General features: G+C 36.4%; 1 protein-coding gene across 9 annotated transcripts in view; it reads right to left on the reverse strand.

The window, feature by feature from the left end:
* The window catches only part of LOC5573096 (TBC1 domain family member 24), a 207,353-nt gene that overhangs the window by 41,499 nt on the left and 138,631 nt on the right, over nt 1-27,223 (reverse strand). For all 9 annotated transcript variants that reach the window (XM_021846097.1, XM_021846098.1, XM_021846096.1 and 6 more), the window contains one exon: nt 22,991-23,195. In XM_021846097.1, coding sequence (XP_021701789.1) covers nt 22,991-23,195 — 205 coding nt within the window. The remainder of the gene's footprint in view (nt 1-22,990; nt 23,196-27,223) is intronic.

Below are 27,223 nucleotides of genomic sequence, written 5' to 3' on the forward strand. Positions count from 1 at the left end.
CCTTTCTTCCAAACAATAGATATTCGAAACAGTTCATAATGAATTTCTACAGAAGTTGCATCAGAGATTACTAAACGATTTGTATAAAGATACTTTCGGGATTTTTCTTGGGCTGTTTAAAATGTTGTTCAAATGCATTTTTAATGTTGCTTTGAATATCATTCTTACAAAAAAACAAGGGCAACAAAAAATTGCCTATGAATCTTTTTTTGGATATAGATAGCATAATCTGCATCCAACCAGCGGCTGGTTAATACAATTTTGATTGAAAACCTTACAAATATAGTATAATATTTTCTGTAAACGCAACTATACATTTGTTTGTATTAGGTTTTGTTTTGGATGTTACTACACAAGTTTGGATAAAATTGGATACAGTTTTTTCAATTTTAAGAACTAATGGGTGGAATATGGGTTTATGGACAAAAGGTCGAAAGACAAAACGTAGAAAGGACAAAAGGTCGAAAATCATTTGCTTAGAGGGAAATTTTTTCTTCTTTGAAAATAGATTTTCGACCTTTTGTCCCTCCTTTTTTGTTCTTCGAGCTTTTGTCTTTTTGTGCTTTGGACCTTTTGTCTTCCGACCTTCTGTCCTTTCGACCTTTTGTCATAGATTCGAAAAATGAAACCGATTAAAAATAAAGTACTGGAAAATAGAATTTCGCATTCTGATGTTGAATCCCATTGTAAGTTACATCAGCAAACACGTATAGTTAATAAGCATTCCAAACTATGTAATTCTCGTGACATTTATACTTTTGGTCAACTTTTGAGTGTAGAAACTCCACTGGGCACCAGCCATCAAAATCTTCTGTGGACTTTCATACCGGAAGTTTCACGCTTCCCAAAAATAATGAAGGCGAAATTGATTGAATGACTTTCATGGCACGGAACCCCTTCCCCGGGGACCAAAAACTTCTCCAGATTACATCCCAAGCGTATCATCTTTTTCATCTTCGACTCTTTCCAATAGTGCTGCTTGTTCGCCTCGATATGACCTACCCCACCGAAATCAAGGGCACGGTCGGACGCATAGTGGTCCGGATTTGCAAAATCGTGGCACAAATTCCGCATACTCAATGTTTTACTTTTTTAAGTCATGAAAGATGTTTTGGAACATGAATTGGAATGGAATACTATATGTTAGGCATAGTCACTGATTGTGATTGATCGGAACTGGTAAGAATTGCACATCGATCCAAATTAATAAGGGATGAGACTTTCCACTTACTCTCGAAGGACACATTTTAGCAGCTCTCATATTATTGATCAATATAGGCGCCAGCCAAGTCCTTACAGTCAATTGGGATGGGGAAGGAATGTTAGTATGCAGTAATTGTTGCTTCTAGAGACCGAGAATACCTCTGCATCTCCGCATCCACCACAGGAAGCGTATCGATCAGTGAGGGAGGAAAAAGATCTGGGAGTCACCTTTGATCGATGATGCGGTTCATGGATGTGGAGGAAAGATACGACTCTTAAAACTAGTTTTGAATTTTTATTTCGGTATGAAAATATAATAATAGATATTGGTAGAAGATTTAAAAAGTGCGTCATTCACAATGCCGAACTATTCAAACTATTCAAGTATATGTATATTCTAACTATTTGAAACACGAATAAGGGTTTATGTCATCACTTATAGTGACGAATCTACATAGTTTTTTTTTATTACATAAACATAACGTTTCCAGGATAAAAATGTCTTATCGTAAGCATGAAACGAGCTCACCGAAGAACACGAATGTCTTCTTGCACTCGCACAACGCACACCGAACACGATTGATCTTGATTCCGTCGCTCACCGCACAGGGGGAATGCAACGGAACTGAAAGGCGATGCACTCCTCAAAATTACACGGATTTAGGTGAGGATTAAAAAGTCGAATTTCGAAGCAAAAAAGAAAGCAATTTGGTGTCCAAACATGATACAAACATATTACTTTTTCAATTCTGATATGTGTTCGACTATCTGATATTGTAGATGAATGTTTGATTTTGGTTTCCAATCTTAAACCATGTTTGGAAATTGGTTTTTGAAAGTTTTTTTGACAAACTGGGCCTCTGTGGAACAGTTTGATCAGAACCAAAAAATAAAACTCAGACAATCTGACGCAAATCGTGTGCGTGCCTGCGTTCGACCAGAGAGCTACGTGTTTAATCTTTATTAAACCAATAACAAACACAGTCAGTGTCTGGAATTGGGTTTTATTATCTCTGGTGGGAGCCGAATTATTGGACGGTTTATCTCTGTTGACTTGGATTGCGTCTGGTTACACACCGGGGATAAGAAGGGCTATCCGATTGGTTTTTAGATTTATTGCTGCGAGTTTGAATGAGATATGTTTCTAAGACGTCTACCAAGAAATCAGGGAGTGTCATATACACGTTTGAAAAAAAAAATAACTCATTTCCCATTAAATGGGTAAATTTTAATATAGTTTGTACAAAGAAGTGGAGTATTGATTATGATTATCGTTTATCTGCTCCTGGGCTTACCTAAGCCTTGTGGTAAAGTCCACGGCTACAAAGCACAGCCATGCTGAAAGTGTCTGGGTTCGATTCTCGATTGATCCAAGATCTTTATGTAATGGAAATTTCCTTGATTTCCCTTGTAATTGAATATCATTGTGCCTGCCATATGATATACGATTGCAAAAATAACTATTTTGGCAAAGAGTGCTTCAATAAATAACTGTGGAAGTGCTCAAAGCTGAAAAGCAGGTTCTGACCTATTTGGGACGTAATGTAAGGAAAAAAAGAAAGATGTATCTGTTCCGATATAGAAACAGCAGACAAAAAAACTTCATCAGAAAAGTCCGACAGGAAATTAAGTTCATGAATTCGGCGAATCACTTTAGCAAGCGAGGTGCCTAAATTCGTCATAATGCCAAAGCATAGACACTCAGCAAAGAAACAAAAACGCTACAGCAAGCAAGAGCACTCCTTCGATAAAATTTGGACACGTTGTTGTTAGGTTCAGGGACAAAACGTAGAAAGACAAAAGGTCGGCAGACAAAACGTCGAATGTCAAGACGTAGAATCTCAGAACGTGGAAAGGGGCAAAACCTCGAAATGGCAAAATGGCGAAAATTTTATTGTTTCGGAACAGACTTTTTTCTACGGAATCTTCGTTCCCTTCCAAATCTCTTCTTTCGAAATTTTGTCCGTTGGACGTTTTGGCATTCGACGTTTTATCTTTCGACGTTTTGTCATTTAACTTTCAATTGTAAGAATCTGGAATCTCTAGTGTAAGGTGTCCAATTTTCATCGAGAACAGGGCTTTTCACCAAGACGAGCTCTCTTTCTGCTAATGGCACTTAACTGTGTGCTCGACTTGCAAAGTGACAAACGGTGCGGAAAAGCAATTGAAAATTAGCTGGGCGCTTGTGTTGGAGAAGAATAAGAAAATGGAAAAGCCTCGTTCATCATTCATGGAAATGCGAACGTCCGTCTGAAAGAAAAAAAAAAAACCTGAAGCACAGCGATAAACGGGGAAGAGACTGCGACAGTAACGGCACAAGAAAACATCCTTGACGGAGCTTTACACTTGAATCACTAAAGAATCTTTCTTATTCCGTGAAACAGTCGCAATTTGCTATGCTCGTTTGTATTTATTTAACAAAAAAAGTAATATCTTCTTTTGCGAGATACAGTGTTTTATTTTGCAGATTGTATGTGCTTTTTGAAAATCAGATGAAGGAAAAAAATCTCCAACATATATTCTAACATAAACCAACGAATAACAGGATGTCAACTTATTTACAGAAATGAAATTTCCTGATACTTCCAGATTTTTCTAGATTTAAAATAAATAATTTTGTGTTGTTTTTTCATAAGGGCCTATCTGCATTCATTGATTTCTCTTCATTGTTGCTCTCTTTGCGTTATTGCAGAAAACTGATTTTCTTTTCGTAATATATTTTTGTGCTGTAGGATGAATAATCACTATATCTTTCTTCATTAACAAGCAATGTTACAGATTTATCTAATTTAGCGAAGTTATTAATGAAAGAGAGAATCGAAGAAGATAAATCGCTCATGACAGTTATTGAAATCACATCACAGAATTACGAATTTAAAAAATTTTCAAAAATACATAAATTGTTGACGAATGGTTAAATTTGTATACCTAACGAAAAATTTCAAAGTATTTTTCACTTCAATAAAACAAATATGTTTTATCTGTATTTTTCTAAATTTATAAACAACATGAGCATAATTGACCGCCCGCAGTTTGCTACTCAGCTGTACTTACACAGGGAACCAACAGACGCTACCCAGGATCAGTAGCATCCTCAATGTGTAAATACTGGTGCTCTCATTACACAGCGTAACAAAAATGACATTTTTGCGTGTCTCAAGGATCAAATTATGTGTCTCTAGTAGATTTGGGGTTGCTGAATCTGGTGCCATTCTCAGAAATGTTCCAGCACGTCACAATTTTTAGCTACAGGTCGCCAAAGTTGTATAAAACACTGGTTTTATTCATGTTTACATGAAATTTAAAGTACGATTTGTCAATTTTTTTTGTGATCTAATCCGCCAAACATGCAAAATAGAACTTGAACTTTCATTTCAGACATAATTTGATTGAAATTGCGCGATTAAATTTCGATTAAACCGATTTTTTCAACATGTTTGCAGTCTCCATACAAAATTCTTCGTTACTTCTATATGGCAAAATACAACCATTCTCTAAACCATCAAAAAATAACTTTTCCGCATCAAAAGTATTACAAACTTTGATAACAAGTATTGTAATACACATAAAGTTTGAATTCTGTGGCAAATTAAGCCAATATATTACCTTACAAGCTGGCAAACTTGCATGCAAGTTGGCTGAAATAGTCATTTTTTTGCATTTTCAACCGTCAATATCTCAAAAACTAGACGTGCTATGACATTTCTGAAAACGGCAAGGGATTCAGCAACCCTTAATTAAGTGCATAGTGGTATTTTGGTGCTGGAGACAAAAACGTGTTCCGCAGTGTTATTATAACAAACAATACCAGCGCCGGCTGAGTCCAAAAGCAGGTCAATTTGGGATGGGAGGGAAATGTTGACGTGTTACTTGCTTTATAGTAGCTGAGGAGTCCTCTGCACTTGATATAATGGAAAAATCAGGGCTGGTAGCGACCGATAGACTTGGAAATATAAACCTGAAAACAAACAAACATGAACCAAAAAAAAGACTAAGGAACCACGACCATTTGAACAGACATTTCTCTAAGACTTTTATTTTTTTTTTAAATACCTCGTGACATTATGACAAATATAACTGCTCGTTTTACTGTAATTTTCTCTCACACATTACTCCGAATATCTCTTCAGGAGTTTGTATTGTGATTTTCACGAACTTTTTTATGTAATTCTTACAAGAATCGATTGGAAAACTACACTCATACTTCTATGACGGCTGTTTTTCTTAATACGAACCTTTAAGCATTCAGTTTTAGCTCACAAGATCATCACATTAGTTATTTCTTTATCATGGCGAAGATATTACTTCAAAGATTCCATCATGGATCCACGGTGCCCCGACAGACCGTTAATATGTAAAAAAATTGTCCATCAAATCTGAGCACAGGGCTCGATTCCTGAGGTCATTTTGCACCTCTGGGCCAATTTAAAAAAAAAACCCTAGGAGGATTCTCGAGATATCTTGATTTGAAGTTTTTTACTTAAAAATTCAATATAATCCATAATAAAATTTTGCTATAGCACTGAAACAACCTACAAAAACGCTCAAAAAGTTGGCCAAACTGTTCTCAACTAGTTTAAAATTGTTACCGTTGTTGCAATTAGAAATATTTACAACTGGCTTAACTTACCAGAGTGGCTTAAGTATATTTTTATATGGCTTAAACCAGTAAGCTTAGTTTAACGGAATGCAATCTAAGAAATAATAATGTCAATATACAATTGATGTCACGTTCAATAAACGTGAAACATTCAATGCAGAATATTTTCAATCAATAGGTTATTTTACAAATTTCATACTAAGTAACCAGCCCACCAAAGTCTGCCGTTTTTATTTTTCCTAATAAAAATTGTTACTCTTGATGTTTACGTCAAGTTTTCCACCAATTATTGCCCTCAGCACTTCAGATAAAAAAATGTTTCGTTTAACATTCTCAGCCACAACAGAATTATAACTACACGAGAAACATGATTGTCATTTGGTCGGTGTTTAGGCAGACTTGACAAAGTGTTTTAATGGTTTCAGGAAAACGTACCCCAAGCATTCGGTATAAGTATATGTGCATTATTTGCTGTCAGAAGGGAACTTATCTATTTGAAGAAACATCTGTTTCAAAATAGAATTTGAAATACTGTAATTGATGGAGTCCTTGACTTATCTATACAAAGCCAAAATGTCTTCAAGTCAGTTATGTCTGAACACCGACCGTATGTAGCAAGTGTTCGACGATTAACAAAGTCTTTAACAACTTCAAACAAATACCCAATAATTACTACTTAAGTATCAGCATCACTAGGACTTTCACTCTGCATACCTGCAACCCTTCCCGTCATTTTATTTTTTTCGAGATTCATCGTCAATCTGTTTATTGACTACTAAGTCGCGTTCGACCCAGTAACAAAAAATAGCTGTTGCAGGTAATAGCAAAGACTTACAAATAAGATAGAAGCTGATTAAGCTGACAAATACAATCAGGTTTAAGAATTATAGACGAGGAGCTTATGTTTTTTGTATAATTACATGGAATAAAAAGAGATGAGTTTCTGAATTTGCTGTTCAATATTGCGTTTTGTCGCATATACTCCTTGATTTTGCAGACCATGACTTTATTGGAATAGATCGCAGTTCAGTAAAGAAGGGTTTCACTATTTTAAAGATAAACAACTAGGATAAGCTTGTAATGCCATTTTTTCTACCCAAACATATATGGTTGCATGTAGAGAAAGAAGCAGGTTCAGATGTGTTGGTGCTGAAGCAGCACGGATAAAAATCTGATCCCCATACCATGATTTACAAATCATGAAATTCATAAATTGATTAGGTCATAATATCAGGATCACAAATCATGATTCCTGGAATCATAATCATGATTCCTCATAAGCGTAAGATCCAGTGTGAAAACAGTAAGCGGCGCACTTTGCTTCATCTCATTCGTATCGATCACTCTCATTTCAAGATGACGAAGCGGTTGAGTGGTAGAGTACGTGGCTCACAATCGGAAGGTTCATGGCTCGAGTCTCGATGTATCCTTTTTTAATTTTTTTTTTTATTTTGTCGATCATAAACGGATGCGCGACTCAGCATTTTTGGCATTTGAATCATGATTCCGAGCAATCAGCTACAAAAACCTAACGCATGTGTTGCGTTACGGCAATCTGACTCATGATATCATGAGTCGAAATCATGGTGTATTTTCATAAGACGAAAACACGCTGGAATCATGATATCATGAGTCATAATCTTGTTTTTGGATTCTGATTTCTACCCGTGAGTGCTTGATTGAGATGTGGATGAATTTGTTGGAGATCCATATAACACTTGTTTCCCTTGAAGTAAAAACACATGTTCTGGCTGCGAATATCTCCTTCTACGGATTACGTAACCAGCCTAGGGACCCGCAACTTGCAAAGGGAAACGACATCTACACTGTTGCTTGATAAAGGCTTATCTGACTTCATAGATCCATTATTTCATTAACAACTTCGCCAAAACACCTCGCGATCCTTTATTGTACAACACTGAAAAGTGTTTTGAAAACCAAATCAATTTTCAATAATAATGCAGAAAGAGCATTGATGAATACAAGCATGCCTAAAAGAAACATCACTGTTAATTTGCCATGTATAAAACGCTTGTTCTTGGCTCTCTTAGCACATTTATTTGAGAACAGGAGCGAGAACTATTGAGCGAATAAAATAGGAAAACTTCAGTGAGCTTGTCATTTAGTACGAATGCCGGAAGAAAAAGTTGCATTAATCAAGTGAAGCGACCCCGTGGAAGACCACGGCGTATGATTATTTTGTTATTGACTTGAGCGTACCATAGTAATCAAATCATTCAAAATTCGAAACAACCGGTAATACTTGCTCTAATTGACTATAAAAGTATTCACATGACTTATCTGCTCACTATTATTGTGCTACATTTATTCTCAGATCCTTTTTTAAATAACAACATTGTTAATAATGGATTTATTTGATTTACTTTTTAATCGGTTTAACATAGAACACAACAATCAATGAAATTTGAACCAGTAAACTATGAAAAAAAAAATTAAATCGAAGCCAAACATCAAACTTTTAAGATCACGAATCTGGAAAACCAAATATCCGTTTAAGCTGAAAACCTTATCGACTGGTCACTAGCTGGTGGTGACCAATCGATTAAATTTTCAGCTCCAACGGGTGTTCGGTTCTCCAGATTTGTGCTCTTGAAAAGTTAAAGTTTGGTTTTGATTTAACTTACTTTTTCATTCATCCTTAAGGTGAGGAGTGGCTCAAGTTAAGCCAGTTGTAAATATTTCTAATTTAAACAACGGTAACAATTGTATACTAGTTGAAAACATTTTGGCCAACTTTCTGAGCGTTTTTGTTGTTTTTTTTTCAGTGCTATTGCAAAATTTTATTATGGACTATATTGAATTTTCAAGAAAAAACGTCAAATCCAGAATTCTCGAGATTCCTCCTAGGGATTTTTTTAAAAATTGGCCCAGAGGTGCAGAATGACCTCAAAAATCGAGCCCTGTGCTCAGATTTGATGGACAATTTTTTTACACAATAACGGTCTGTCGGGGCACCGTGGGATCCCTCCAAAGATCGTTTCGAAAATGTTCGGAAGTCTCAAGTTCTTCATATAATTATCCATTGATTCATTCATTGATTTCCCTAAGACTTACTTCAAATTAATAAAATAAAAACCAAGGAAGTCTTCAAAGATTTTTTCCAGTCATTCATCCAGGGATGTCAAGGAAATGTTTGACCTTTTGCAGAAAATTTTGAACAATCAGTAAGGAATTTCTAAAGAAAATCCTACGGCAATCTCTGATGAAACTTGTGTGACTTCTGAGTATGCCTCAATGAATTAATGTTCTACAAGGCTTCTTGACGAAATTCAGACAGAATAAGTAAAAATTGATAATTTCTAGCGTTGAGTATCATACGGCGTATCTGCAGTGATCGATTTCTCTTAATCGATTCTTTCTTTTGATTAGTACACGAAGTTCAATCATTTTTGGTAACATTTTACGATGCAACATGATGAAGGACAATGAGTTCTTTCTACTGAGTCAAAAATAACTGTAGAATACAGTTACCCGACTAAGTAATTGGCTAAAGAGAAAATCGATGAAGAGACATGGATCATTGCAGTTACGTTCTTATGATACTGAACGCAAGATTTGCCAAAACTGGAAAAGAAGTTTGTTTTCGATTGACCAAGAAATCAAGAAAAACAAGAACGTCCGTTTGTCATAATGGAAAAAAATGAAGAAACAGACATTTTTATGTTTGTATAATTGTTGTTAATTCGGAATAAAACTGTAGTTTAAGCTTTGTCAAACCGACCGATTCTAAATTGAATTTTTGAGCTATTCCGGAGAGTTATTGTGGATGCATTTTTAAAAGAATCCTTAGGTATATCCAGGGATTGAATCCTGAGAAAATTGAGAGAATCTCTCACGTATCGCTCTCTGTAACTATCATAACATGCTGCACATTATGAGAGACTGTTTATCGTATACTGCTACAACTTTGATCAGATTGGGGGGATAGTAGTGCATGATAAAAACCCTCTAAACATGCTCCAAGCCTGGGGGACACTATTGCTATTGGAAGTTCGTGGATGGTTTATCGTGCCAGTAAAGAAAAACACCTACCCCCAACGGTAAACAAGCGAGAAAAATGCATTTTATCATCGCTCTCTCTTTGGGGCTCTCGCTCGCTGCTTCCATTTATCAGACTTGTTACACCTTGCGATACAATGACGATCGTGGACCGCAACAGATAGGATGTTTTTCTTTGCATGCTTTGATCGTGCTTCATACTCAAATGAGAGCGAATTCTGCAATGCCTGGGTATATCCGAAATTGTAGGAATTTGTCGAGAAGACATTTTTCAAACACTCTGGAATAAACTTTTGTGAAAGAACTTCTGTAGGACCTGTCCTAGAAGTAGCATTTGGAGAAATCGGTGAAAGAATCAGTGGAAAAAGATCTGGAGGAAATCCTGAGATTTTTATCAGAGTAATTTCTGTGAAAATTACTGGAGGTAGCGTTGGAGTGCTCTAGTATCTTCTTGACCAAATTTTGGAGAAATTCCTCTAAGCAATCATTGAAAAATTGCTTGTGGAATCCCTGGTGAAGTTCCAAAAGAAATTTCTGCAAAAATAGTCGCATAATAGTCTCTGAGGGTTTCTCTGGAGCCTCTAGAATGTTGCACTGTAAACAGATGAACCCTCTCTTTTCCACGACTTTGATCGATTGTTTCTTCATGAAAAAAAAAGTTTTTGAAATGTACTTGAATAAACAATGTTTCAAGTGGTCCTTGTTTTTTAAAACCAGTTTTTTGGGTTCTATAGTAAACTGATTGTTTATCAATAGTTTTACTATTGAAACAGTAAGTTTAATTTTGGGTCAAGGCAAAAAAGTGACAACATAAATCATTTTGATTAAAATAGGGACCTTAACCAAAAGTAGAGACTTTTTAGATGCATGCATTAAAATAGTGACCAAGACTCTTGAAAGGGACCAGTTTACCTGAAAATTTGTATCTGTTGTAAATTTCACTCTTTTCCCAACTGGACTGAGAACTGTACTTGCCTTTAACAACTTGGCAATCTTAGGTTCTGATTCCTTGTTTAGACAAGTTTCATTCGGAATAGATGTAAATCACTAAAAATTAAAGAACTGAACATCTCAAATAGCAGTTAAATAGCGGCGCAGCCGTAATTTTCTCATTGAAAAAAAAAACCGTTTTACAAAAAGGGCATATTCTATCATATTTCGCAATAAATTTCCTGAGTGTAACCGGAATTCCCTGATAATTCCAGGGTTTTCCAGGTTGAATAAAATCTCTGATGATTCTAAACGTTGGAGGTAGGAAACCAACCTCTACGTTTATCGAAATGATCGCCTGGAAGAAGCATGTGGTGGAGTTGCTATCATCAATCAAAACAAACAACATATTTTGTCATTTGAATCCAACGTTTTTGAAGCTTTGGTAATTTCTATTGAAACACAGCTTTTGTGGAAGAAATTCCAACGCAATGTCAACAATAGGATTTATTTGTTCAAGAGAAGGCTCCTCAGAGCATACAAAATAAACTTTTGAAGATGATATTGAAGCTTCCTCCCTGGTAAGGAATTTCCAAATTCGAAAAATAGGAGCAAATGTCAACAAAATATCAATAATTCTAGACACAAATTGTTTCCATCTTCAACTGTCACGATAAGTGCTTTATGTATTTATTTAGGTTTAGTTGAGACAAGTTTTACCTAAGTAAAAGTAAATTCATTTCACATGAAAAAAATCGAACTGGAACCCGAATATGAAATGGTATAATGTGTACTACATTTATTCTCGCAATAACGAAGTAGCTACCGAGGGCGGTCGACATGCTCAATGCTCATGCTTACGCTCAAGCCAAAACTATGTGATATTGTCCCAAGGATGCTTGAGGATATTAATATTAATATGTTGAGTTTTAAGCTTAGAACATATAGTTCGTGAAAGATTTTCATTGCCATATCAGTAGTTTTACACAGAAATAAATAATTTGTTACACAGAAAACTACAAATCAATAATATTGAGGACACGCTACTCTCATGTCCATGCAATATAGAATGAAATCGTATAGTTGAGTTGCCATTTTAACAATTTTTCGGTACATAAATGAAACAAGAATGTTAGAAGTGTGACAGGAAAATCCACTATAGATAAAATCAGAAACTTTTGAAGGGTTTACCCAAGAATTTATCGTAGAGAGATAACAATATTTGCCTAGAAATTCAGTGAAGAACTTAGCTAAAATTCGTGAAGAATAATTTGTAGATTTTGCAAGATAATTCAAGTAAAAAACATTCGCCGTTTTGCTGGAAATTCATCACTGATCTCTGAATTGCCACTGCACTGAAGAGCATGATATGAATCAATCATCAAATCTTCATCTCTTGAAGCATTCGCTTAGAACGCCTTGTTACGCCAGAAAGAAGAAAAACTAGATCCATTTTGTATACAGTTAACATAGCTTGTAAACTGTATGTAATGTTTCAACTGTACTAGAAATGGTTATTTTCTATGCGGGTTTATCAGTTTTAAACCGGATGAAATTATCCGGATGACATAATCCTTCGACTTGATTTTTGATAGAAAGCTTTGACTTTTAATAAATACGTTTTCAAACTATGGGTTTTTTTAATCAGTATCTTCAAATTTATAAGATTTTTCGTATGAATATATATGAGTATATATGTGCCATCCTAGCTTGAGTCTTTCTCTGCATACTCTTCTTCTAACGGTATAATCCAACAAATAGAATAATGAAAATCGTAGTGGTACAGTTGTAGTGTGTAGTACAATTTGTAGTGCTTGTCCAGCCTTCATAAGATTTTTTAACCATGAAAAACCTTTGTGCTGTTTGATAACATTAGCATATCATTTTTACTCATATTGTGTAAAAATTAGTGCAGAGAAAATTGTGTTATAATTTTTGTTGTTTTAACTATTAACTCACGAAAATTATAACATATTTTGTTAGAAAAAGACGCGCTAAGTGTGTATCAAAATTAGACTGGCCCAGCTCAGTATGGGAGAAAAATAAAGTTGTCTGATTCCACGGGGCACCCCCCAGGATTATTTCTTGGGGTTAGACGAAGCCTTTCTGAAAAATTCAGCTTATTTGGTCGTTCCATGAGCTGGCGCATTTGAATTGAAGTTAATATGGGATTTTCAGCTCAAACATATGAGCAACAGCACATCATGTACTGTTTGGTTCAGGAAAATTGATGATCGCGTTCAATTGGACCCAGAATGTCAAAAACACTACTTGATGTAATAGCGAAGAATATTGTAGAAGATTGTACCATGATCAAAATTAATAAAGTTGGTGTTTCAAATATCTGAAGTATATCATGCAACACTGCTTGTATTTCTTCAACATAGCTTGGAGGTAGCCACTAAGCGCATCATAGCCACCTATGACCGTGGGCGAGCTGAGGCACATGTCGCATGCATATAAGTGACTGTACGGGAGTGCTGATCTAAGCCTAACTTTCAACAACTGAAAAGTTAATGAAAATGAGATTAAATTCAGATACAACCTTCTGCAATTATGTTCATTAGGGTATCAACTAGTGTATTTGTCATTCTGGGCTTATTTGAACGCGAACAATTAGTATACGGAACGAAACAGTGACATAGGGTCAATTTTCAATATATTTGAGACGAATATCCCATACAAACATCAAATCGAATGCGCCAGCTGGTGAAGCAACCAATTGAGTTGAAATTTTGAGAGAGCGTTTTTCTTACCCTAAGGCTCATATCTAGGGGGTGCCCCGTTGAGATTTACAACTTTTTTGTTTAAGGGCCAGTCTAATCAAAATCTGTTCCAACTCTGGTGTAATCCACTGGTCGGGTAGAACACCAGTCCTCTAATTCTAATTCAATGATTCTACAACGAACTTTAATGTAACTGATCAATTATCGTCTGGATTCCCGTTCTCCCGAAAGATCTCATCAATAAAGTACCATGAACCGTAAAAGAAACCTAGACATCTCACCACAAACCTTGTGCAGAATCCCTAAGTACCTTTTAGGAAATTATTCAAGGATCTTAATAATGCTCCAAGAGACTCTCATTCAATCTGCTCCATATCTTTCTGCTAGAAATTTACAAAGCATCTCACAACAAATCTGTATAAGTTGTAAAAAAAACCCGAAAATCTCTCCAGGAAACCAACGGTTTCGTTCGCAGGATACAAAGTTCGAGTCGTTCGCGAATACTAAGCTGGTTTTGTGCGGGCCGCTCGACAACGGACCAGATGTTTACCTTACGAATTATCCTAGATAAATTCCGGGAGTATAACTTACAGACTCACCGTCAGTTTATTGATTTCAAGGCGGCGTACGACTCAGTGAAAAGATATGAGCTATGGCAGATAATGTCTGAACATGGTTTTCCGGCGAAACTATTTAGGCTGATACGTGTCACGCTGGGTGATTCGAAATCTAGTGTTCGGATCGCAGACAAGATGTCAACCTTGTTCGTGATGTTAGACGGATTGAAGCATGGAGACGCACTTTCGAGTGTAATGCTCAACATCGCATTCGAGGATGCTATTAGGAGATCTAGCGTGCAGAGAAACGGGACTATCATCACACGGTTGCACATGATCCTTGGCTTTGCGGACAATAACGACCTTATTCGAATCGATCTTAGGTCAGTAGTGGAGGCTTTCGTGCCTCTGAAGAGAAGGACAGCGAGGATAGGCTTGACCATAAATTCTACCAAAACGAAGTACATGGTTACAGGTAGATATAGATGCAGGCTTGGTGGTGTAGGTGCTGAGGTGGTGTTTGATGGGGATGTGTTTGAAATTGTTGAAGAATTTGTTTACATTGGAACACTTGTGACATGTGACAACGTCGTTTCCCGCGAAGTCAAAAGACGTGTTGCGGTTGCGAACAGGGCCTTTTACGGACTACGTAACTAGTTTAGATCCCGCAACTTACAAATGAGAACAAAATTTGCCCTGTATAAAACATTGATTCTTCCGGTGGCTCTCTACGAGCACGAAGCGTGGACGTTGAAAGAGGCAGAACGGAAATCCTTCGGTGTTTTCGAGCATAAAAAGCATGTGAAATACGGCTGACTTCAGTGGGCTGGTCACTTAGTGCGAATGTAGGAAGAAAGAATTGCGAAAATAATATTCAGCAGGGAATCAGGTAGAGGTCGGTGAGCTCATGAAAAACCACGAATACGCTGGCTGTCGTTTCATATCGCATCTCACAGATGCAGATACGTACAAAATATATCCTAGTAAGCGAGTCTCATGAGACATCTCGTGAGGCTCGTCCGGTGCGCTTAGTAGGAGCACGGCATTAAAATTAACAAGGCAGGCTCTTTACTGGTGTAAACATCAAGTTTCATTGTAAACATGTGTCGTCACTCCTATCGTACCATATACCTTCCGGACCACTAGATCATTTCTTTCGCAAATTTGTTCGAGGTGGATAGGAATGACGTTGCAAAGTAGCTGTCAGTTTTCGGAATATATCTCCTTCTTAATATGTACTTTCATGCAGTTATGTTTGCCTAAAATAACCCCACGGAAGCACACGGCGTCTGTCTATGACTATGCTTCTTTGGTGCTAAGCATAAGTGCTAGAATCCCAACCGCGTTGAATGAAAACGTCAGCCTTTTAAACTGATTGCGGGCAGTTTAATCCATGGTTTAATTCCTTTCCCTTGCTTCTGAATCAAATGCGCTGTCACATTGAGATGTTTTCATGAGACGGCGCATGAGTCAGTGCAGATGTGATCGTTTGAGCTAGTACATTGCTACATCGCGCCTCACCATAGCACGGGCTCAAGCGCGAGGATATTTTTGTGCGCTCATGGCAAGTTGATCTCAAGCTCTTGATATGAATCGCGTATACATGATGTCCGCAAGAAACGAACCTAGATATCTTAAGCATGGCTTTGCTTTGTATCAACGGACGTTACTACTAGGCTAAGAAAGGCATGAGCATAGTTGACCATACAATTTGTAGTAGCTACTTAGTTATTGACCAGAACAATCAAAGTTTCACAGAGATTCAATGAACGGGGCTTGGGATTAGCTAACCATTCTCGATATGAGAGCTAGAGAGCTAAAAATCTAAAAAGACAGAAACGGCGCCTGCCATGTCCATACGATCATCGGGAGAGGGATGGAAAGTTAGTTACACAACCATTGTTACTAGAGACCGAATATACCTCTGCATCACATTCCATTTTTTGGGTGTGCCAACGTAAGAATTTCCACTACGATCACATAAAAACGCGACGCGAGACGGAACACAACACTTATTGTTCTTACATCGTCCGCAGATGGGCAACATCGAGCCCGAAACCGGTCGACATAAAAAGGTAATTTTTAATATCCTTTTTATTTGTAAGAACAATAAGTGTTGTGTTCCGTCTCGCGTCGCGTTTTTATGTGATCGTATACCTCTGCATCATTACAGTTGTCATAAAAAAAGATTGGAATAATGGAATAAGGTAAGAATCTGGGAGTCACATTTGCTAGATAATGCGATCCATGATATAATCATTAGAGTGGTTCAAAAAATCGTTTTTGCTCCACACCGCTCACAAATCAATAACTAATTACTGAGACGTCCGATTTGAAAACGGTCTTCGGCAAAGTTGTAGCTGATTAATGTATCTCACAGTATCAACGTAGTTCTTATCCCCAAGAGCACATGGACAAACACTATCACCGATTGAATGAATTGCTTGCTTTTCCCATAGTAATTTCCATATAAACTTTGAATGGCTTGTGCATTCTCTGTTTTCATCCGAATGAGCTCAAATTTTGAGATGACACTCAAAATTTGATCTTAAATCGATTGAGCGGTGTGGAGCAAAAAAGATTTTTTGAGCCACTCTAATAATCACGCCTTACCAGATTCATGATATTACTCTACTATTACATTCATTATTTATGTAAAGCTAAAATTGAAAATATTTGATTTCCTTCCTAATTTTAATCTGATATCAACAATTGCAAACATATAATTAGTAGAATTGCTTTTGAAGAGGCTGCCAAGTGCATTGGGGGCTTTCGGAGTACCGGAAATATCAGTCGTCACCCGATATCAACTACATAACACCAACACACAAATTCTAGAAATGTACAAAGCAAACTACTAACCTTCCCCATATAGCAAGATGTAATGAATTCACCGTATCAGACATATGATCAAACACGGATCATTATTACAATCATAACATTACATGGTTACGGACGAAGCCGGTTGTGCCGTAGTGTGGAATGCGATACGACGACAGACAGCCAAGCGAAACGCCACCGCGCAATTTAGATTCCTCCGTCGCCGGTTCCAGTTTCGCCCAAGTTCAACGCGAGTCTTGCTCGATGCGCTCGAATGTAAACAATAAACAGGCAATTCAATCGGAGCTTCCATCACTGACTGCCGCGCTCGTTTGCCATTCCTTACTTTGGGGTTTGCAGAATAAATAAATTATTCTATTATTCCTGCCACTTTTCACCGACGACGAACGAGCCGGCCGGCCTGATCGGTTCCATCAGGTTTAGGAATGAACGTAGAACGTAAAGTGACTCAATTTCGTATTCGTACAGAGTATTCTTTTCACAATAGGTTAATTAATTCTATGAACATTTAAAATACTTTGTAAATAAATAATGTTGTAGGAATCATCTATAACACTTGACACCGAATTTTAAAGCTCTATATGGTAGCTCAAATCCTTCATGTCGTTATTGAGATGTATTAGAGTACATTTGGACAATTTATAAATGGACAATTAGTATGATTAGGCCAAAATATGTCTTAAGTCAATGTATATATTCGATCGATTTTGATGAAAATCACGGCTACAGATGACATTCATGACCTTCGTTATTGATAAACTATTTCAAATTCTATATATCGTTTTATAGTTTAGAGCCTTCTTTAGCCGAGTTATTAAAGTCCGCAGCTACAAAGTAAAGCCATGCTAGAGGTGTCTGGGTTCGATTCCCGGTCGGTCCAGGATGTTTTCGCTAAGGAAATTTCCTTGACTTCCCCGGACATAGAGAATCATAGTATTTGCAACACGATATACGAATGTGAAAATTGTAACTTTGACAAAGAAAGCACTAAGCTGTGAAGCAGGCTTTGTCCCAGTGAAGACGTAAAAGCCACGAAGAAGTTGATAGCTTTTTACCAAAATGATGTAAAAACAGTGCTCTGTACCAATATGAATTTGAGTACCTGTAGATCGGATTCTTTGCGCGAATAAGGGCATCCGGTTTCCAGTTTACGGCGGATCGTCGTTGCACTAACAAATCCTACAACGGCTCACGTGGGGAGGAAGGAAAATATTTAGTGTTGTTCGATAGGGTTCGGGAACGGATAGTTCGGTTGAAGTGGAGGTATGGTGATAGCGGAGACTTCAGCCCCGGGTTGTCCGATCGTGATGATTTGATTAGATTAGCATCTTCTACAATTCGGTGTGGCACATCAGTCTCTCTGTGTCACATGCAATGGGTGAATGATTATTTACACCAGGCTGTTTATTATTGACGGAGCAAACACGTCAATAAAGTCCGGACAGGTAAGTCAACTCTACGGGGGTTTTGGTGATACAAAAGTAGCATTTCTTCCAGGGCTTCCTGACATTATTCAGGTGAAGTGGAAAATTACGGTGGTTGAGCATAAAATGCTGCCAGACGGTATGTCGATTCGTCGTACAAATCGGCTTACATTCTATGTCTTCTTTTTAAAAAGCGAATCCAAACTTGAAGCAGCAAAAGCCAATAAATTTATTGATTCCGAGAATAAACTTTCGCTTTTGATGGGAGAAGCCAGGACCAATTTCTTCTGAGAAGCATATATCATGGTGGAAAGAATAAAAGAAACAGCTTTCGGCTATATAACTAAGGCAACGTTGGTTCTCACTGATGGAGTATGGAAATTGATGCCATCCAAGCGTGGAGGATCCATTCATGGTTGAATTTGTTTGGGATAATGAAAATCCACAAGGTTGGCTTTTCCGAGTGAAGGTTTATTCACATTTTTCTTCAAGTGAAAGTTCACACGTTTTTTTCATATTTCACCATAAATGCTTACAATTGGTAATTACAAGACTCAATATAATTTTGATCAAGGAAATTAAACAAATAAAATTTAAAATACAATTACTATTCATCTTCAAATTGCAGAAACAGCAATGCTTTATAGGGCCGTCCAAATACATATCCAATAGTACAGTGGTTCTCAACCTTCTTGAAGCTTCGGCCCCCTTTGCAGGTATGTAAACAACCCGCGGACCCCAAAAAATGAATGCTTTTGAAATCAATGTTCATGTTAAACTCCCAAAGATCTCAGAATGATTTGTTAGAACATCTTTCGACATATGACAAAGACTTAACTAGTCATATTGGGGTGTACTTTGTGAGTAAGAAAATTGGGACGAGTAACGAAATTGGGGACGATTTTGAACATTAATAACTCAGTTGTGTATGAACAAAATATAGCGATTTTAGTGTCAATCGGTCAGAAATTTAGCTATGCATCGATAGCAATTCGATAGTTTTTAGGCATCTCCATAATTCATTTCGACATTAAGGGATTTCTCGGTAAAATCGTTTGAAACTTAGCGTTATGAATTATTTATAAACGGTACATATTGTTCTACCGAAAAATCAGCCCTGTAGCTTTCAACAAATCCCCAAAAATCTCCTGCCAAAGTAAATAAAAGTTCCCGGGACTAAGTAATACGATATTCACAAAAGTTCTTTAGGTTCACAAGATTCACTCAAGAAATTCATCCAAAACTCGAGAAGACCTCGCAAATCATGCTATCTCTTAATGCTTGAAGGGACTTTCTGATTAGCTTCATAGGAGCTGTGGGATGAATTTTTAATATTTAACTACTTAAACACACAGAATGATTAAAAATTTGAAAATAATCAAATTATCACGTATGGCGAAATAGGGAACGATTATGTCCATAACTGGTACACCTACCAAGTTTCCAAGACCTCTCTGAAAACCTTGTCACATATCTATCAGGTAACTTTGCAGAAATCTAATAAACATCTCTATTACAAATATCAGCCGAAGTGGTTTGAAGGAAAACAGTTTTATCCGGCCGATAACTGCCAGGGTACAGAAGAAGTTATCGACGATCTCACCAGTGAACTTGCAAAATCATAACTCGCAACGATTTTCTATGGATACTCTAGAAACGATTTCAGTTTCACTTTCAAGCTTACTCTGCAGAAACATTTAAATAGAATTAGAACCTGCCTGCACTATAATTAAATCTCGTGTGCAATTTCTTATTGATAGAATGTAAAAGTAGTTTGTTAATAATTGCGTAGTTATAGATGAAAAAATGAGTTCGATACATTGAGTGCATTTTTGTAACAAACATAGTATGAGATATCCTACATTAATTCATCAATCAAGAAAAACACTATTTCTCAATGACCTCGCGGACCCCTTGAAAAGTCATCACGGCCCCTAGGAGTCCGCGGACCACCGGTTGACAAACACTTTTGTCACAATTTGCTATACTAAACACCTTTTTAATCGTGTGCAGCAGTGTTTTGCTTTTTGGATTCTCGTGTTCTGTTCAGTTAACTATTTTTTGCAGACATATTTGAAAATGTTTAATGTTAAATCCAGTGTAAATTCTGGAATTTCTATGAATATTCCGATAAATGCTTTTGTTATTCACAAAGAACTCTTTAGAATTCTCAGGGAGTTTGGAAAATCTTTGGTGAAGTTGATCGTTTGAATTTCTTGTTTTTTTTTTGATGCCGGTGTAAATTGTGAAATGTAGGATTTCGTTAGGAATATTTGTGATTCTGATAGGATTCTTGGGACATCGTTGGAATTTTTTGAGTATCTACTAGAGTCTTACAAGAAAAAAAAAAAAAAGAGCAAGGTGAGACAGGAGAAGAAAACGTCCAATAAAACATATTATCAGGAGCTGCAATGAACGAATGTTTCCCTAGTGTTAAGTGAATTCGATCAGTCTAATTTTGCGGGCCGCTTACCACAACAACACTGATGATCAACTCATACTACTACAGCCTATTACACGGTCAGAACTGGCCATTATCTATAAACCTATAGATATATCTGCTCCTATGAACTGATGCAAGTTTTAGAATGAATATCAAGTCATCTAACTCTTTCCGATGTTCAAACCAGTCCTGCCCAACCTTTTTGAAACGCGGGCCAAACATTGGAAACAATATTTGTTTACGGGCCATTTATTTGCAATTCCAAAGAAAAAAATCGTTAATTCGAGCTATAGTCAATCCACCAAAAAAAAAGGAAAAGGGATTTCTGCTAATTCAATCGAATTAATTAATCGTATCAACTAATACTATTCAACAGGCATACTCAGAGAAAGGCTGCCTTTTGAGCAGAACAGGATTTTTTTGCATCGCCTGAGGCTTGCAAACAGACAGAATGACTTGTGTATGCCTTTTTGCGATTCTGTTTGATGTGTTTCAGCTGTCTTTAAATACAGAGTTTATTTTCTGTTATTTTTGGCGAAATTTTTCCGATGCCTAGAACACACCCATCTTTTGATGTTCACACAGGCGCTTCTGTGGCACAAGACACAAAGCAGACTGTTCGTCGAAGTCGTCATCGTTTGTTATTATTCGGAATTTACTGCCCTGAGCAGTGCGTGAAAACAAGATATGTTAAGCTGTACTGTACAGATCGATTTACTTAGCTTGAGTAGCAATTGTATCGTAAGCTATTAGGTAAACGAAACGTGATTATATTACATTTAAAACTACAGTTAATGGTTTCCTAAAAAGTTGAGGAGTGTTGTCTCTCTGGTATCATTTTTGAGGCAATTCGGTCTATAATTCGAAACAACTTTGGATTCCTGTTGAACCTATGTTACTGTTCATAGGCCGTTTTGTTTTCAGAAAATCAAATAATTCTACCGAAAATTTTAGCACACATTTCTTTTTTAGTGTTTCTTCTTACTACCACATGAATCTACTCTGGACAGAAAACTTCAAAAACACATTATTTTCTCAATACCATTTGTGCACAGCAAAAACTCCACGACCAACCCCAAACTCATCTGTGAGCCCGAATATACGTATACGACTTCGGTGGCATTGATTAAAAATTAGAGTATACCTATTTTTATCGCATGATAATGAAATTCTATCTCACATCGGTAAACAGAATTCCTGCCCGCCGAAGCACAAACAAACTTTATTACAGTTTGACAAACAGTTTAGTACAATTTACACGTGTTGCCCACATAAACGGAACTGCGCCGTATCTGGGGGCCTCTTCGATACAGTTAGGGTGGTTGGCAGTAACCTTTATTCTGCAACAATTATCGTCGTACCTCATAAAAGCAAAATAAACCTACTGAATGCTGCTGTCAACCACCACCACCCATCCGTTCGTTGGTATGCTTACACAGAATGCCCATAAAACGTCATCGCCGGCACGCCAAAACAATCGTCTTGCTGTTAAACCGTTCCGAGCTCTTATTTGCTTTTATAAATATTTAAATGAAGATTAATGGTAATTATAGCCGTGCATGTACAAATAGGCTAATTAAAATGCGGTTCAAAGAAGATAGAGAAGCTTGTGGTACTCCTAGATGTAAGGGATTTTAACGATGGTGCTTTTATTTCTTTGATGTGCGAAACTTTCCGTTGTAATATTTTTGCGGTGCAATATGCAAATCTGGACAGCAAACGTGTAGTTTCCATGTTTTGAACTTTCAAGAAGAATGATGTGTGATAGACAAATGCTTTCTATGTATGCAGAGAAATTAATTTACTAAAACCCAGTACTTTGAGAAGTCACAGAAGAAAACATATGAAATAAAAAATTCAAAGCAATGAAAGAAAAATGAAGGGCATAATGACCTCACACTAAAAAAAGAAGATGTTTTTTATTTGAAGAAATTGCCTACAGCAAAGCTGAACACACAAATACAAAAAATGGGGTAATGTTCTCCATAAAATCCGATCAATTAATCATGTTTGCCAGTTCAATTTATAGTTCCACCCACTGCTATTGCTGACAGTTTAATTCCCGGTTAAGGGCTGCTTTTTACTCTCCATTAATGAGATTACAAGCTAGCGGCTAGTTCGAAAGTGCAGCTAATCCTCTTTTAATCGATGAAATTATCCATCCATCCCACAAAAGATTATAACCCTTCCCTCTACTTCCAACGCAATATTGAAAAAAAAAAAATCAAGCAACAAGCGAAACTCACCGGACATGAAGTGCAGCAGGATCGCAGTAATGGGATACAGCGTGGGACTGTAGGTGATGTCGGGGCACGCGTAGCCGAGAACGCTGACGACCCGATCCGCCACCGCCCGGCCTTTCCGCGTCAGGTGGTACGGCAAACAGTGGGTGGAGTCGACGAAGGGCGGCAGCATGATCGGTTTCTCGGGCAGTTCCGTTGTGCCAAAGACCTGCAATTAGGAAAAGAGAGAAGCGAGCGTAATTGCTTAATTAGCTGGGTTTGTTACACTGCGGAGCATTTTTTTTACCAAAATATCGTTATTTACTTAATTTAGGGTTGCTGAATTCATTGCATATTTAAAAATACCATTTTTCAAGATATTGACTATTGAAAATGCATTTTTTCACGATTTCAGTCACCTTTTTCCAAGTTTATCAGTTTATCTGGCTGTACAGAATTCAAAATTTATGTGTTAAGGAATACTTAAGGACTGTTCATTTTATAAAGTTGACACCTTGTTTATTCTATATCTTATTTTTTTATTGATAAAATTGTAATCGGTTTGCATCGTTCCACTATCATCATTCTACAATGCTAAAAAATATAAAACCTTACCAATTCCATTTGATTGAAGAACAAATTAGTTTTTCCAAAAACTCCTAAGAAAAACTATTCATCGAAGTTAAGCATTATTTTCGCATTACAGAAATCCTTATTTTTATGAACAAATTGTGTGTTGGTATCCTTTACTATTCTAATATTGGTAGAGCATAAAAAAATCAATAATATTCAACAATTTTCTGACACTAGATCACTCTAGGGATTTATCCTTTATAGCCAAATTTGCTGATACAACATCCTTTAACTCCCAGAAAACAGTAAAGTACAAAGCGTGTTAAAAATTGGTTAAGATTATTAAAGAAACTATATTTATATAAACATATAAAATTCCCTGATGACTTTCCCTGACCTTCCAGTAGTTTTAGGAAAAAATCCAGACTACTGAATTAATTAATTTGAACTGAAATAAGTACGGTTTTTGAAGATACATCAACTATTTGCATAAATCAATGTTATAGGCCGTATCAATAAACTGAGCAAAAACTTTCACTTTACTCATACTGTCATACAAACTTTCTTGACCGTTTTTCAAGGTAAAATTTTAGACATTGCTGAAAAATATCTCGGAGGACTGATTCAGAAAATTCAACATATATTTCTCTAGACATTTATTTTGAAATTCTTAAACGTATTTTTTTTATTCTTGATCTTTCTCCAAAAACTTCTCGAGAAATTTTTCTAAGATTTCTTCCAGAAGCTTCCTTTCTCCTAATGTTTTTTTTTAGATCATAAGGAATTTTTTCATTAACTCTTTTAAGAACTTTTACATTTTCCTCCATAAACAAATCCAAATATTCCTCAATCCAGAGCTTTCTCTAAGAATTGTTAAGAATTGAGGGGGTTAGAAACAGAAGCAGGTGTAAGTGACAAAAACCTAGTGTTGAGTTTCAAGTTTTTCAGTTTTGCAATTTTTCATCCCACATAAATTGTATGTGAGCCAAAAAAATGCCAATCTTCTGCGAATTAAGTTATTTTTTTTTTCTGTTGGGCAACAAAAACCTAAAATATCTTTGGAAAGCTTAGAAACAAGATAATTTTTAAGTATATCTTACTCAAAACCGACCAAAACGTCCCTTTGCGTTAGGGCCGCTCAATTTTATTCAACCATTTTGCCTTGAATTTCTCCCAGAGTAGCATTTGGAGTTCCTGACAATATTTCAGGAACACTTCACGATGATTCGTTACAGGTAATTTATTTTATGATTCCGATATGAATTTTGCCTAGGTTTTCTTCCCTAAGGAATTTATCTATAGATTCTTGAACGAATGCATTCAGGGATTCAATATAAGTTTTCTGATATGAAAAACCAGCCTAGGACTGAAAATCTCATTCACAAAAGAAGGAAAAGTTTTCGGATGCCTTCCTTGCATTTGTTTGAAGCACGACAAGAATTTCTATGAATATCTCCAAAAACTCTCACAAAATTGTAATGCATTATCACGGAGATTCTTTGAAACCAAATTTCTATAATTTCTGCACTCAATGGATCTTCTGAATTAGTAAAAAATTCATTTGAGTAACTATTCAGAAAGCTTTTCTTTTGAGAAATCATTCAGAAGGGAGTTTCATGAGGCATCTTTAGAAGAATCTTCCAAACCTCTGGAAAATTTCCTGAGTACCTGTATTCTTAGAAACAAATAAATAAAAAAGAGGAAATGTGGATCCTGACACAATCCTGAAGTAACGCTTGAACACTAATTCAGCAATTTTCAATAAATTAGGAAATTCGAAATTGAAGTCAATGGTATTTTTTTTAAACCTTACACGTTAAATTTTCAGGAACTTTTGAAAATTTGAGAAACGGTTGTATCTTTACCTAGATACAAGAAATCTCATTTGTTTTTCTTCATGTATAGGTTTACCAGTTTTACTTCTACATTTTGAGCAAACTTGTGAAGATGGGCATGATTGCATGGAGTTTTCTCAAGATTTCGAGCAGAACGTAACAAAAATGGGCAATGCGTTGATCTAGAGCACATCAAATTTGAAAAAAATAAATAAAGCGATCTAGGCCAACGTCGAAGAGATTGGTCAAATATGTTTTTTGTTTCAGAAAAAATAAATTCTGAGACTAAGTATAGGTAGGAAAGCAGAGTTTACTCTAGTGTGGATAAGAGCGTTTTCTCGATGATAAGCTGCTATTTTGAAAGATTGGTTTACTTATTTCAAGCGGAAATCGTATTCAATGTTAACATAATGATTATTGTACTGATGTGTTGGCCTAATCGATTGCATTGAAGACAATCTACTAGTTTGATGTTGTAGTATATCATTGATCATTTTTCCTTGACCTCTAGTGAAATTCCCTGGCTTTCTAGATCAACAATTTAAGAGGGATTCGCGATAAGAACCTATCTGACAAACCAATAACATTTAGAAAATAACCAATGAAATTCTCATGTACAATTTTTAATCCCATTTGGCGAAAATACACTCAAACTTCAACCTTTTCTATTTAATTCACATTTCATAAACCTAGTTTTAAAATCCTCATGAACACCACACACATCTCCTACAATTTCCCTAGCAATTTCGTACTTAAAAAATCTTATAATGTTTCGCCTAAAACTCACTCGAGAATTCCAGTATCGCCCAATGTTATGAGCCTGTAATCGATATTATTTTCAGTGTCACCCATTACCTTTGCGCCGTGTTTACCTTCTGGTTTCAATTAAGCCCGCCATGTACGCTAGAGATGGGAAAAACAGTTCTTTTCAATGAACAGTTCCGTTCGTTCCGTTCTCGAAAGCGAACTAGTTCTTTTGAACCGTTCTTTCGTTCTTTTGAAAAATCTTTTTCATTTCGTTTACAGGACAATGTAATACGACACATAAAAGATTTATTTAGCCAAAGTCGAAATATTATTGATTAGAAAATTTGTAATAGAGAAAATTGAACAAAATACATCATTTGGAAATTACTTTTGCTATTTTAAAGAAAACTTTCCGATTTACGGTTCAACCGAAAACTACCGCAACTGACCTTACTGCTTTCACTGAAATATCATCAATTAACTTCAAGGATATTCCGACAATCCTGACGGTTGTTTTCTGTTGTTTTTCAAATTATTTTTCTCTGCAAGCATATTATGATTAGATTAATTCAATTATTGACAGAATGCATGTTAAAGTCCAAGAATTCGTCATCGTAATCATCGTCATCATCATCAAGCAGTTTTTCTGATCAAAACTGTAGATTATTCGATGAAAATGTGTTCACTGTATTTGAACGGAAAAACTGCTTTTGAAAATCCCGAAATCAATGACGGATCTTGTCCCCTTAAGTGTCCAATAGAACTTCGACAGTTGCGGCTACTGCAGACCGGAAAACTTTCCTAACAACCGCAGTATAAACGATTTATTGTTCAATTAATTTTAAAATGAAAATATAAGTTCATTCTTTGGGCTTCCCTTTGCGCGCCAAGCTTTGTCCGTCCGTGGTTGATACTTATCCAGAAAATCCAGACAAACTTTGAATGAACGGAATGATTGAAACGAAGCGATGAGGAATCACCACTCACATAAATACATTTTTCAATCATTGGTCATTCGTCGCACCGAATCGTTCGTAACCAGCGTCTGGTGGACGTTGGAGGGGCATTTCAAGAGCGGGGTGAATCGTTCTTCATTCCTTCA

The sequence above is a fragment of the Aedes aegypti genome, chromosome 2 (assembly GCF_002204515.2).
Source record: "Aedes aegypti strain LVP_AGWG chromosome 2, AaegL5.0 Primary Assembly, whole genome shotgun sequence".
In the NCBI taxonomy this organism is placed as follows: domain Eukaryota; kingdom Metazoa; phylum Arthropoda; class Insecta; order Diptera; family Culicidae; genus Aedes; species Aedes aegypti.